Genomic DNA, 14997 nt, shown 5'->3' on the forward strand with positions numbered 1-14997 from the left:
TAAATACAGTTGAAGTCAGAAGTTTACATACACCTTAGCCAAATACATTTAAAGTTTTCAGATTTTCACAATTCCTGACATTTAATCCTAGTAAAAATATCCTGTCTTAGGTCAGTTAGGATCACCACTTTATTTTAAGAATGTGAAATGTCAGAATAATAGTAGAGATAATGATTTATTTAAGCTTTTATTTCTTTCATCACATTCCCAGTGGGTCAGAAGTTTACATGCACTCAATTAGTATTTGGTAGCATTGCCTTTCAATTGTTTAACTTGGGTCAAACGTTTCGGTAGCCTTCCACAAGCTTCCCACAATAAGTTAGGTGAATTTTGGCCCATTCCTCCTGACAGAGCTGGTGTAACTGAGTCAGGTTTGTAGGCCTCCTTGCTCACGCACACTTTTTCAGTTCTGGCAGCAGGAGAAAGAATGTACATAGGGTGAGCAGCAGGTAAGTGAGAGTTGAGGGTGGTGGGAGGGTCCATAGGGGGAGTAGCAGGGGGGAGGGGGGAGCAGGTAGCTGACTAGTGGCGACTATTCAGCAGCCTGATGGTCTGAGGGTAGAAACTATTGGCCAGTCTTTCAATTTTGGCCATGATGCTCCTGTACTGCCCATGTCTGAGTGATTGAAGCAGGGAGAACAGGGCATGGCTTGGGTGGCTGGGGTCCCTGATGATCTTCTTGTCCTTCTTGCGACACCTGGTGTTGTAGGTGTCCTGCAGGGCAGGCAGTGTACACCCAATGGTGTGTTCGGCTGCACGTATCACCCTCTGAAGAGCCTTGCGACAGTATGGTCTTGATGGTGCTCCTGTAGAACAGGTAATGGCCGAAGAGTCGCTGTCGTGCCTTCTTCACTACGGTGTCTGTGTGGTTAGACCATTTCAGCTTCTCTGATATGTGTACGCCGAGGAATTTGAAGTTATGTACGTGGGTGTACGTTATCGTGTGTGTATGCATGTGTCTGTGCCTATGTTAGCGTTGCTTCACAGTCCACGCTGTTCCCTAAGGTGAGTTGATGTGGAATAGAGTTCCATGTAGTCATGGTTCTATGGAGAACTGTGCGCCTCCCATAGTCTGTTATGGACTTTGGGATACCCCATTTCTTGTGGGGTATGCATGGAGGTTTAGTACGGACAGACTTCTCCCCATCTTAGCTACTGTTGTATCAATGTTTTGACCATGACAGTTTACAATCCAGGGTTACTCCAAGCTTATTTCCACATGATTCATTACAGTATTTAGTTGAGGTTTAGGGTTTAGTGAGTGATTTTTCCCAAATACAGTGCTTTTAGTTTTAGAAATATTTAACTATTATCCATTCTGAAACTAACTGCAGATCTTTCTTAAGTATTGCAGTCATTTCAGTCGCTGTAGTAGCTGATGTGTATAATCCTGAGTCATCCGCATACATAGACATACTGGCTTTACTCAAAGCATGTCGTGAGTAAAGATTGAAAAAAGTAAGGGGCCTATTACTGTTGCGTCGTCAGCGAACTTGATGATGGAGTTAGAACTGTGTGAGGCCACGCAGTCGTGGGTATACAGGGAATACAGGAGAGGACTGAGGACACACCCTGTGGAGCCCCCGTGCTGAGGATCAGTGTCGAGGAGGGAATGTTGCCTACCTTCACCACCTGGGGGCGGCCCGTCAGGAAGTCCAGGACCCAGTTGCATAGGGAGGAGTTCAGACCCAGGGCTGTGAGCTTTGTAATGAGCTTATAGGGCACTATGGTAATGAAGGCCGAGCTGTAGTCAATGATCAGCATCCTCATATATGCATTCATTTTGTCCAGGGGGGTAAGGGCAATGGCGATTGCGTTGTCCATGGATCTGTCAGGGCGGTAGGCGAATTGGAGAGCGACGAGTGTGTCGGGGAGGGAGGAGGTGATATGGTCTTTGACTAGCCTCTTGAAGCCCTTCATGGGGCTCCCGAGTGGCGCAGCGGTCTAAGCCATTGCATCTTAGGGCAAGAGGTGTCATTGCAGTCCCTGGTTCGAATCCAGGCTGCATTACATCCGGCTGTGATTGGGAGTCCCATAGAGCGGAGCACAATTGGCCCAGCGTCGTCCGGGTTTGGCCGGGGTAGGTCGTCATTGTTAATAAGAATTTGTTCTTAACTGACTAGCCTAGTTAGATAAAAGGTAAAAAAAAGATAAGGATGACGGAAGTGCTACTAGTCGGGAGTCATTCAGTTCAGTTACTTTCCCTTTCTTGGGCACGGGGATGATAGTGGACATCTTGAAGCAGGTGGGTATTACAACCTGAGTTAGAGAGAGAAATGTCAAAGCACACAACAGCCGGCTGGTCTACAATGCTCTGAGGGCACGGTCAGAGATGCCGTCTAGGCCGGCAGCCTTGTGAGGGTTAACACGTTTGAATGACTTACATACGTCCTCAGCGGAGACTGAGTGTTTAGCCCACGTTGCCATCGGGGGCTCTCCTCTGCAGCTCAGGGTCATTGTGCTCGAATCTTGAGAAAAAGGTGTTTAGCTTGTCTGGTATGGTGACGTAGGTGACCGTGATGTGGCTGGCTTTCATTTTGTAATCCGTGATGGTTAAGAGCCCCTGCCACATACGCCTTGTGTCCGATCTGCCAAATTGCTCCTCCACTTTGTCCCTATACTTGGCTTTCGCCATCTTGATCGATCTTCGTAAGTCATATTTGTACTGTATAACCAAACAGTACACTAGCCAATCACCTTGCCCTGTTTATAAGCAACATCTCTCTCTTTCAGAGGGAGGAAAAGGGAAAGAGTGAGATAATAATGAGAGAGAGATAGAGGGAAGAGAAGAAAGGATTGTGTTTAAGAGGGAGAGCAGGGGGGACAGAAAAATAAAGGTGGGGAAAGTTGGAAGGTTAGGAGGAGGAGAGAACTCTCCAATGGTAGTGATTTCTTTCTCCCTCTCAGTCGCCTGCAGTGCTGGCCATAACTAACATCAGTTAGGAGATGCAGGTGGAGCAGATAGTGGCAGCGGCGATGAGAGAGCGAGAGAGAGGAAAGGAAGAGAAGGAAGAGAGGAGAACCTGTTAGTAAAGGTTCATTATTGAGAAGTTGTATAAACAGGCTGTCTATCCCAGGCTGGTATCTGACTGGGACCTGACAGTCAAAAGTTTGGACACGCCTACTCATTCAAGGGTTTTTCTTTATTTTTACTATTTTCTACATTGTAGAATAATAGTGAAGACATCAAAACTATGAAATAACACATATGGAATCATGCAGTAAACAAAAAAGTGTTAAACAAATACAAATATATTTTATATTTGAGATTCTTCAAAGTAGCCACCCTTTGCCCTGATGGCAGCTCCGTTGGAGCCCAAACCGATCCAAATGAAGCATGCATGGGTCAGAAAACTGATTCAAAATGTACGAATCGTCAGATGACTAATGTTTTTACTCATATTGTTTTACTCAGAAAATACCTTGTTTGTTGTGACTGAATTCATGCGTATTTTATGCATGTAACTGTCTATGACTGTCGATGACTGATAATTGTGTGCACGTCGCACAGTGCGGGAGACAGCCTCTCACGCAAATGAGAGGTAGGCCTATCGCTGTTCTAGGCTATTCGTACATCTGCACGGCAACTTCAGCATTCAGATGCTTGTAAAATGACAGTCGCAATGTCAAATCATAGGCTTTAATAGACAACCAATGTAATTTGCTGGGTTTACTGTTACTAGTTGGGTATATTCCTGGAAGCCAGCCTTCCCCAAATATTTGACCAATAAATACATTAACATTTAAAATCATTTTATCTTTCCTCTCTGTGTTTTCATAATTTTCCGTTAATTCGCAAGTGGCTGAATCTGACCGGATAAATCACCCAAGCGAGGGAAACAGCACACCTGTCTCATATGTGTAGCGCATGTATCTGATGCTGTCTGGACCAAAATGTTGCCGCCGTAGCATTTGATTGATGCCAGCAAGCATTTGACCTGCCTTGATAATAATTAGCCAATCAGCGTTGAGCTGAGCCTAACTGTGGGTTGTCCGGGGCAGCAAAACACCCCTGCAAGGGAGGGCAGTTTTGATTTGGCTTCAGACCAATCAAATCACTTCTTTTGTAAAACGTAATTTTCTGAAAAATGTGTCTGTTTCCGGTCTGCTTGTGTTGATGTCCTGCACAAGCTAGCTTGCTAAATTGGCCCTTTCCTAAGCCATGGATGGAGATGGGGATTTGGACTTGTGGTTTTGACTTAATTCTCTGTACAGGCCAATCATTATAATGCTGTAAATCATAAATGAATGTGTGGTGCCACTGGCCTGAGACAATTGAAGTTCAATATTTAGCCTAGTTGTAGCCTAGTAGGCTCACATTAACTAGCTAGCTAGCTAACTTAACTGGTTCATTGTTGCCCATGCGAGGAACTCAGGCTAGCAAGCATTTTAGCTAGGTAGCCTATGACAACAGAAACTAAAAGAGTACTGTATGACAGAGCTATAGACCATTTTGCCAACATGAAAAAGAGGAGGATGGCATTGGCGTTCAACTCGTCTACAGGTATGGTGTTTTACTTGCGCATGCACCAACACATCAGTGCCATGGACAGCCACATGATATTTAGCAACATTGATTGGAATACATTTTTTGGGTATCTTTAAGTTTGTTTTCAGTGTATTAAACTAAGCATATATATAGCACTGTTGATTTGATTTTGAAATGTTTAAGTTTAAATGGTGCTGGAATAGCAGCCTTATTGTATATCAAGGTGGTGTATGAACGAATTGGTTATGGAGCAAACAATGCAATTATCACAACCTAAGTTGTAATGTGGCTTTTTTACTGGGTTGACTTGCTCAGTGATTTTACCCACGCACCGCTGCTGATTGTTACCATAACCAAATGCGCTGTAGAAAATGGTGTTTGACCGGAGTTCTGTGGGCCTACGCAACTCACATCCAACTGATTGGGATATTCAATCATACAGATTTTATTTTGATGGTTCAGGTTCAACATAAATACTTATCAAATCAAAATCTAATTTTATTTGTCACATACACATGGTTAGCAGATGTTAATGCGAGTGTAGCGAAATGCTTGTGCTTCTAGTTCCGACCATGCAGTAATATCTAACAAGTAATCTAACCTAACAATTTCACAACAACTACCTTATACACACAAGCGTAAAGGAATGAATAAGAATATGTACATAAAAATATATGAATGAGCGATGGCCGAACGGCATAGGCAAGACGCAGCAGATGGTATAGAGTACAGTATACATATGAGATGAGTAATGTAGGGTATGTAAACATTATATAAAGTGTCATTGTTTAAAGTAGCTAGTGATAAATGTATGTAATAAATGTTTCCATTATTAAAGCGGCTGGAGTTGAGTCAGTATGTTGGCAGCAGCCACTCAATGTTAGTGATGGCTGTTTAACAGTGTGATGGCCTTGAGATAGAAGCTGTTTTTCCAGTCTCTCGGTCCCTGCTTTGATGCACGGAGCAGTTGCCATACCAGGCAGTGACACGGAAATTTCTCCGCCCACAACCGTAAGGCTCTCCAGAGGGTAGTGTGGTCTGCACAACGCATCACCGGGTGCAAACTACCTGCCCTCCAGGACACCTACACCACCCGATGTCACAGGAAGGCCAAAAAGTTAATCAAGGACAACAACCACCCGAGCCACTGCCTGTTCACCCCGCTATCATCCAGAAGGCTTTAAACAGTCAGTGTATTTGGTCATTTTTACATGAATAGGGTAATTTCATAAAGGACATCAATAATGTGCATGGTCGCAATCATAGAGAGAAATAGTAATGGCGTCTTTTTGTAGGCACCAACTCCGCCCCGGTTCATAGCCTATGAGGAAAATGAATGCAGTTTTTTGTAGGGTTTTCGGATAAACGCCGAAAATAAGGTCTGTAGCAAACACAGGTTTAGGAGATCTTACACATTTAGTTCTATGAGATAATCAGCTAACGTCACTTTTTGTGAAATTTGAAGAATTTATCTAAGAATAAAAAACATAAATCACATAAAGGCAAAATTCAAAAACGTCATGTTAACTGACTGTTATTATCTCATAGAACCAAAGATATTTTAAACCTGTGTTAACCTCAGATCCTATTTTCACAGTTTATTATCACAGTTTATTCCAAAACCCTATTCTTTCACCATTCATTTTCCCATAGGGATGGCTGAACGAACCAGAGGTAACTCATTTCCGGGTTTTAGGACTACAAGCTGGTCAGGACAGGAAAAGCGCTCCATAAAATTCCAAACCATTTGCGTTTGAGACAGGGGTAAAATAAAAAGTTGCATTATATTAATTGGCTAAATGTCATGCTAATTTCGAAAGATAAATATTGACATAGTACTAGGACAAAAAAAAATGTATCTGCAAAAATTACAAGTTAATCAGTAGGTGGTGGGGATTTCAGTTAAAAGGTGGGGGAACAAAAAGCATAAATTGCCCCCCACCCTAATCTGATAGTGGGGTGGTAGATGCTCAGCCTTCCCTATGGCTCAGCTCAGGTGCCTACACACACACCATTGACACACAAACACACACACTAACAGAGTGCCACTCAGCTTAGAGAAGTCATCTCAGACAGATCCAGCTCAGAGAGGCCCAGCTCCTGAGCTCCCATCAGCAGCAGACTAAAATGTAGCGTTCCTGTGTCGGAGCCCATCTAGTTGCGTATGGAATCGTTCATGAAAGGAGAGATGCACATCCCTACTGTATAAGCATCCTCTAGGTTGATTACACAAGGACAGCTTGTGTGCAAGATGTGTGATCGTCATTACCGCAACTAAGTTGCCTCATCTCCCCCCCCCCCCCACAACCCCCAAACGTACTGCTTTTTATTAAATGAAATTACTTTCATAAATCTCAATGAGTGATGACAGGCTGTCAGGGAGCCACTCCTCTGTGATGTCATCTGTCACGCTCCAAACACACACCACGGGAATGCTGACACAGTGCCCAGCTAGATTTACTGTCTTCAGGACAGATGGATAGACACACACACACACACACACACACACACACACACACACACACACACAGTACATCACATTCTACTCTCACTCAAACAATTATCCTCCAATAACAGCACAGCACACTCCTGTCTCATCCAACATTCAGGTGAAAAAAAATGAGTGGATGATGTGCATTTGCCCAGAACGAAAGACACAGTGGTGATGTGATAGTCTCCAGTCTCAGTTGAGCAGCTGAATTTGCTGAGTAGCATATTGCTCTTACCTCTGTCTCTTCTTCAGTATCGTTTCCTCTCAGTGTTAGTCTCAGCGGGACAGGAGTAGTTGCGTACCGACTCTGGTCATGCTGTGGGGAACTGTCCACTCATGCTTAGACAACACTGTGTGCTGTGCGGGGCTCTCTGACCGAGCGAACGGCTCTCACTCCCAGCTGCTCTGGAGAGGCTAAACAAAAACATCACGCCTGAAGAGAGAGGGGAGAGGAGCATGTGACCACAGCCGTCTGTGTGCCTGCCTCTCTCGCTAGCCTCTGAGCCCTCTCTTCTTCTCACTCTCTCTCTCTCACACTATTTTTGCTCTCTCTCTCACACAATCTCTCCTCTCGCTCTCTTTCTTACTGTCAGTGCTCTCTCCTACTTTCCCGCAGAACTCTCCTCTCTCACTCTCTGGGGCTGGAGCAACTATCTCTCCTCAAATGTCATTTGAAGCTATGTGAAGCAGTTCTGGCTGCAAGAGTAGTTTTATCAGCCAATAAAACAATTCCTCCATACATGCACGTACGCACGCTCACACATTTAAGTATATTTTTCAAAACGCACGCCTGCCAAGCACTCGTCCCTTCATCGCAAATCTGCTTGAATTATCCCATGTGGTATGGATTTAAGACAAATCCTGAAGTGGAAAAAGAGGGTCTGTTCTGTTCAAATAGGAGCTGTATAAATCAAATGAGATACTGTACTTCTCTCTTCCTTGCCATGCCCTGGTACAGCACCGGAGAGACAGGTGGAGAACAGGTGTACAGTCCAGACAAGGGGCGCATTCCTCTGCCCAGGCGGTGCCGACACCTGCCAGATCTTACAACGCCTGGATAGGTATTTTACTTATCAGCAAACCACATCATATGCTATAGCAATCTGTGACACAGTTGACGACGTGGCACACAACCATTGGTTGTCTGAGCAGGGGAAGGCGACCAAGACCTGTCTACTGCAGGTGGCTCTCAGAGCTAACGAGCCAAACCCTGATCCAGAAGAGAGCTGTTTGTGATAGCCACTGACCTGTAGGCCAAGACTAACACGGTGCAATTGGTCCAAAGAGAAGGGTTCCACTGCAACATATCAAAACCAATAACAAGCATACAAACAGGGCGGCAGGTAGCCTATTGGTTAATAGTTTTGAGCCAGTATCCAGAAAGTCGCTGGTTGGAATCCCTCCGCCGACGAGATGAAAAAAATCTGCCTATGTGCCCTTGAGCAACGCACTTAACTCTAATTGCTCCTGTAAGTTGCTCTGGATATGAGCATCTGCTAAATGATAACAAGTTTAAACATGAGAAAATGATTAAACATATTTACATATGCAAACAGCTGTCTCTTACCTTCTCCTTATGTTAGTGTAAGGTTGCTTTAATCAAGACTACAATGCTACTACTTAAATGTAGTACATGTTCTACTTGGTACAACTTATCCCTCTGACATGGCTCTTCTCTTCACTCGTTCTTTAGCGGACTGCCCAGTGAGACATGACTTAGGGGACTAGAAAGGTGGACTTTTGACCTTGGAGTGACTAGTTAAAGGCAGCCCTGACCATTGGCTGAGCCGATCTAGGTCCTGACACCAAAAAAGATCCCAAACCCACAACAGAAACCAAGCCCTCCAAAACAACATGGGCTTAGCAACGTAGGAAGTGATGCCACATAGATAAAGGGCTTGGTGACTGAAAAAACATATCATTTGCATGCTATTGGAGAACACATATGAATAAGCATTAAACACACAATATTCTTAAAGTGGTAGTCTACAGTGGTCAAGGTAGAAGTCAGAATACTCTTACTGTTGCAGTTATACATGTTATACAGGGTGGGATTCCGATGTGATCGAGAGGCAAATTGGGAAATGGCCCATCTCTTCCAAATGACTTTATTATCGGTTGCCACCCGAGTCGCTCTCTTTTGTTCGGCAGAAAGTATGGTCAAGCCTGACACTGGAGGTGCTAAGCTGAGTTTAATGCCGTTTGAGTCCCCCGTCAAAGGTTTCTGCTGGCCCCTTGTCACTGTGGGAAAAGCCCCATCTGGGTGACACCGGGTAGCTAGCCAGCCAGGAGGAGGGCAACAGTAACACTAAATATGTATTACCTAACTGGCTGTGGTGTCCTTTACTCTGCCATTCAGATGCTATTGGTTAGATCAGATCCATAATCACAAACACACAGGTCCACAATGACCCGATGCAACAACTGAGCTTTTGTCATGTCGCTGTTGGCCTATATTAAGAACAGCAGCAGGAAAATAAAATGATTAGTCAAGTCTTCTACGATGTGTTGACATCAGAGGTGTTGTGGCGCTATCACTGTCTGTGTCAATGGAAAAAATGACAGAGGGGACACTGGAAAATGGGGGCAATTGGGAGGGTGGGGGGTGAGAGGCATGTGCTGAGATCAAGATCTGTGAGCAACAAGAATGCAACAGCAGCGAGGTCATTGGTAGTTGAGGCCACTCATGCGTCTCTTCTATTTTGCTCTGATTAGAGAAGGGTCTTGACACCATAATGTCTGGCCAATTCATATTCTATATGATGCAGAAAACAGGGAGGAGCAAACATCACCTCTGACCTAGGTATTTCTCTACTGATCAACCAGTTAATGTTAAGTGAAGTGTGGTCTCACCCTGAGTCTACACAGGCTAATAATAGCACTGGTCTGAGGGTTACACGGAGTGACTAAAATAATGAACACTAACAATATGAATATAATACCAATTTACAATATGCAAACACTAGTGTTGGAAAGGTATGATAGAACATGTCTTGTTAGTATGTATCCACAGTTAATTAGTAACCACAGCTGTGAAGTCGTAAAGACCACCCATTTATTTTGTGCCCATTGTAGTCGAGCTTATCTAATCGGGCATGTGTCATATGTCACGACTCTTCTAGGTACAGCTATTGTGCACAATGTGAATAGGTCTTTGTCACTTCTAATAATAAAGGCTATCACATACCAGCCAGTATAAATATCACCATTTGTGATGTATTACCAGGGGTTTAATATACATAGTAATATTCATACAAGAGCTATTTTTCATGTACAAATGACAAATACATAAACTGGTTTCTCAACTCTTCTGTTTAAATGTACAAAATTTCTCCCACGGCTGTCCCATAGCAGCTTTGCAACCTGGCAAGACCTTTAGACATTGCAGTAAAATGCCGAAAAATATTTCATTAAAGTATGAAAAAAAATTAAGCAAAACTTCATTTAATTTTTGTTCAAAGAAATAAAACAATATCTCAAGAAAATAAATGAAAGAGTAGGGAATATGACTGCTCCACAGGGCAGGCAAGAGAATAAAACCAAACAAATCAAAAAATAAAACAAAAAATAAAAACCTGCTATTGTCCAATGTCCCAGACACAGAAGTAGTTTTGTGTTCGCATTTATAATTAATACAAAAAATGCCTAGAAACAAAGCTTATTCAAAAGAATTTACATGAACAACATTCTATTACAGTAATGTGCATACTGCATGTTTGTGTGAAGCCACAGAGCAAAGATCAGATGGCTGTCCATCCATGGCCAGGCAAGCAGTCCTCCACAGCCACCGTACAAGGAGGAGGAAGAGAACGGCTGGACAGAAGAGGGAGAACGGGGAAAGCGAAAGGATGGCTGGCCTCTTCACTCAATTAAATATCCACACACAAGGCATTTTGGACTGGGAAGAAAAGAAAAGGTTATCCCCCAGTAAGAGTTCATAGGGTTTGTCGTTACATTAGGAGAGCGAATGCTCCTCTAGCGCGCATAAACTCCTTTTAATATAAAAAATAAAACGGACAAAAACCGGACAAAACAAAACATACATTTTATACAATGCTGTGTTTCTCCGCCGCACACAGGCACCACATAGTAGGTTAAATTGGATCTTTATCTCAAGTAAATTATTTTTGTTGTTTTATTTAGTGTGTTTTTATACAGTGCAGAGTATACGGGCTTGGATTAAATAAGTGTATTTTTTAGTGTTGTGTGTTTCCCTCTAGTGGCTGTGGGGGCTCACTCCCTCTCTGTGGCCGCTGCTGCCTCCCCCTGTTCCCTGGCCACACAGTAGTTAGGCCGCTCAGAGGGGGTGTATCCCGGCAGGCACACACACTTGTAGGATCCCTGCGTGTTGATACACTTGGAGTTCTTGCAGAGGGACATCCGGTTGTTGAGCTCAGAGCACTCATTCACATCTGTGTAAAAAAGAGGAGGGGAATCATGTTAGCAGTCTACATACACTACCGTGAGAAACAGACGCCTCACAAATCCTCAACTGGCAGCTTCATTAAATAGTACCCGCTAAACACCAGTCTCAACGTCAACAGTGAAGAGGCAACTCCGGGATGCTGCTATTCTAGGCGGAGTTCCTCTGTCCAGAGTCTGTGTTCATTTGCCCATCTTAATCTTTTCTTTTTACTGGCCAGTCTGAGATATGGCATTTTCTTTGCAACTCTGCCTAGAAGGCCAGTATCCCGGAGTCACGTCCTCGAATGTTGACGTTGAGACTGGTGTTTTGCGGGTACTATTTAATGAAGCTGCCAGTTGAGGACTTGTGAGGCATCTGTTTCTCAAACTAGACACTAATGTACTTGTCCTCTTGCTCAGTTGTGCACCAGGGCCTCCCACTCCTCTTTCTATTCTGGTTAGAGCCAGTTTGTGAAGGGAGTAGTACACAGCGTTGTACGAGATATTCAATTTCCTGGCAATTTCTCACATGGAATAGCCTTCATTTCTCAGAACAAGAATAGACTGATGAGTTTCAGAAGAAAGTACTTTGTTTCTGGCCATTTTGAGCCTGTAATCGAACCTACAAATGCTGATGCTCCAGATAATCAACTAGTTTAAAGAAGGCCAGTTTTATTGCCTCTTCAATCAGCACAACAGTTTTCAGCTGTGCTAACACAATTGCAAAAGGGTTTTCTAATGATCAATTAGCCTTTTAAAATTATAAACTTATATTAGCTAACACAACGTGCCATTGGAACACAGGAGTGATGGTTGCTGATAATGAGCCTCTGTACGCCTATGTAGATATTCCATAAAAAATCTGCCGTTTCCAGCTACAATATTCATTTACAACATGAACAATGTCTACACTGTATTTCTGATGAATTTGATGTTATTTTAATGGACAAAAAATTTGCTTTTCTTTCAAAAACAAGGACATTTCTAAATGACCCCAAACTTTGAACGGTAGTGTACATACATTGCCTTCAGAAAGTATTCACACGCCATTACTTTTTCCACATTTGTTGTGTTACAGCCTGATTTTAGAATGTATTAAATTGAGATTCTGTGTCACTGATCTACACACAACACCCCATTATGTCAAAGTGGAATTTAGTTTGTAGAACATTTTTAGAAATTAATAAAAAATATAAAGATGAAATGTCTTGAGTCAATAAGTATTCAACCCCTTTGTTATGGTAAGCCTAAATAAGTTCAGGAGTAAAAATGTGCTTAACAAGTTGCATGGACTCATTCTGTGTTCAATAATAGTGGTTAACATGATTTTTTAATAACTACCCCATCTCTGTACCCCACACATACACTATATATACAAAAGTATGTGGACACCCCTTCAAATTAGTGGATTCGGCTATTTCAGTCACACCCGTTGCTGACAGGTGTATAAAATCAAGCACACAGCCAAGGCAATCTCCATAGACAAACATTGGCGGTAGAATGGCCTTACTGAAGAGCTCAGTGACTTTCAACGTAGCAACGTCATAGGTTGTCACCTTTCCAACAAGTCAGTTCATCACATTTCTGCCCTGCTAGAGCTGCCCCGGTCAACTGTAAGTGCTGTTATTGTGAAGTGGAAACGTCTAGGAGCAACAATGGCTCAGCCGCAAAATGGTAGGCCACACAAGCTCACAGAACGGGACCGCAGAGTACTGAAGCGCATAAAAATGATCTGTAACACCCACTACCGAGTTGCAAACTGCCTCTGGAAGCAACTAACTGTTTGTCGGGAGCTTCATGCAATGGGTTTCCATGGCTGAGCAGCCGCACACAAGTCTATGATCACCAAGCGGCGGCTGGAGTGGTGTAAAGCTCACCGCCATTGGACTCTGGAGCAGTGGAAACTCGTTCCCCCAAGTGATGAATCACGCTTCACCATCTGGCAGTCCGATGGATGCCAGGAAAACGCTACCTGCCCGAATGCATAGTGCCAACCGTAAAGTTTGGTGGAGGAGGAATAATGGTCTGGGGCTGTTTTTCATGGTTCGGGCTAGGCCCCTTAGTGTTCCAGTGAAGGGAAATCTTAACACTACAGCATACAATGGCATTCTTGACAATTCTGGGCTTCCAACTTTGTGGCAACAGTTTGGAGAAGGCCCTTTCCTGTTTCAGCATGACAATGCCCCCGTGCACAAAGCAAGGTCCATACAAAAATGGTTTGTCGAGATCGGTGTGGAAGAACTTGACTGGCCTGCACAGAGCCATGACCTCAACCCCATCGAACACCTTTGGGATGAACTGGAACGCCGACTGCGAGCCAGGTCTAATCACCTAACATCAGTGCCCGACCTCACTAATGCTCTTGTGGCTGAATGGAAACCTTCCCAGAAGAGGGGAGGCTGTTATAGCAGCAAAGGGGGGACCAACTCCATGTTAATGCCCATAATTTTGAAATTAGATGTTTGACGAGCAGGTGTCCACATACTATTGGTCATGTAGTGTACAATTATCTGTAAGGTCCCCTCAATTGAGTAGTGAATTTAAAGCACAGATTCAACAACAAAGACCAGGGAGGTAAAAAAAAAAAAAAGGCATCTATTGATAAATGTGTAAAATAAAATAAAATAAAAAAGCAGACATTGAATATCCCTTTGAGCATGGTGAAGTTATTAATTAGGCTTTGGATGGTGTATCAATACACCCAGTCACTACAAAGATACAGGCGTCCTTTCTAACTCAGCTGCCGGAGAGGAAGGAAACTGCTCATAGATTTCAACATGAGGCCAACGGTGATTTTAAAACAGTTTCATAGATTAATGGTTGTGATATGAGAAAACTGTTGTAGTTACTCCACAATACTAAGCTAAATGACTGAGTAAAAAGAAGGAAGCCTGTACAGAATAACAAATATTCCAAAACATGCATCCTGTTTGCAATTCACCTAATTCACCTTTCAGCAGGACAATAACCTAAAACACATGGCCAAATCTACACTGGAGTTGCTTAACAAGACAACATTAAATATTCCTGAGTGGCCTAGTTACAGTTTTGAATTATATCGCCTTGAAAATCTATGCAAAGACTTGAAAATGGCTGTCTAGCAGCGATAACAATCCAGGTGTGCAAAGCTCTTTAGATACTTACCCCAAAAGACTCACAGCTGTAATCGCCACCAAAGGTGCTTCTACAAAGTATTAACTCAGGGGTGTGAATACTTGCGTAAATGAGATATTTCTGTACTTCATTTTCAATAAATTTGCAAACATTTCTAAAAACATATTTTCACTTTGTCATTATTGGTTATTGTGTGTAGATGGGTGAGAATTGTATTTATTTTATCCATTTTCAATTCAGGCTGTAACACAACAAAATGTGGAATAAATCAAGGGGTATGAATACTTTCTGAAGGCAATGTACACACTAAGAAGCAGATACTGTAAATGCAATAAGGTAAATTATCCCATCCTCTATACATAAAGACCAAACATATGATCACAGCATTTATTTATTTTTTAAATCCCTCTTGAATATACTACAACCAGATATGGTAGCAATATAATTATATCTTCATGGTCTATTGGAGGGATTGGCAACTGGTTCAAGGGGACCACAG

The 14997-nt window shown here is 43.0% G+C and overlaps 2 protein-coding genes across 10 annotated transcripts in view; both read right to left on the minus strand.

The window, feature by feature from the left end:
* Positions 1-7536, minus strand: part of rasgrp3 (RAS guanyl releasing protein 3 (calcium and DAG-regulated)) — a 48501-nt gene extending 40965 nt beyond the window's left edge. For 2 of the 3 annotated variants that reach the window (XM_029752865.1, XM_029752863.1), the window contains exon 1: positions 7216-7536. The gene's annotated coding sequence lies outside the window, so the exon portion shown is untranslated. The remainder of the gene's footprint in view (positions 1-7215) is intronic. The other variant, XM_029752866.1, reaches the window with a different exon arrangement.
* A 2642-nt stretch (positions 7537-10178) lies between these two features.
* The window catches only part of LOC115193820 (latent-transforming growth factor beta-binding protein 1), a 124584-nt gene continuing 119765 nt past the window's right edge, over positions 10179-14997 (minus strand). For all 7 annotated transcript variants that reach the window (XM_029752869.1, XM_029752872.1, XM_029752870.1 and 4 more), the window contains one exon: positions 10179-11392. In XM_029752869.1, coding sequence (XP_029608729.1) covers positions 11214-11392 — 179 coding nt within the window. In that variant the 3' untranslated portion in view covers positions 10179-11213. The remainder of the gene's footprint in view (positions 11393-14997) is intronic.

Source organism: Salmo trutta, chromosome 5, assembly GCF_901001165.1.
Source record: "Salmo trutta chromosome 5, fSalTru1.1, whole genome shotgun sequence".
Lineage (NCBI taxonomy): Eukaryota > Metazoa > Chordata > Actinopteri > Salmoniformes > Salmonidae > Salmo > Salmo trutta.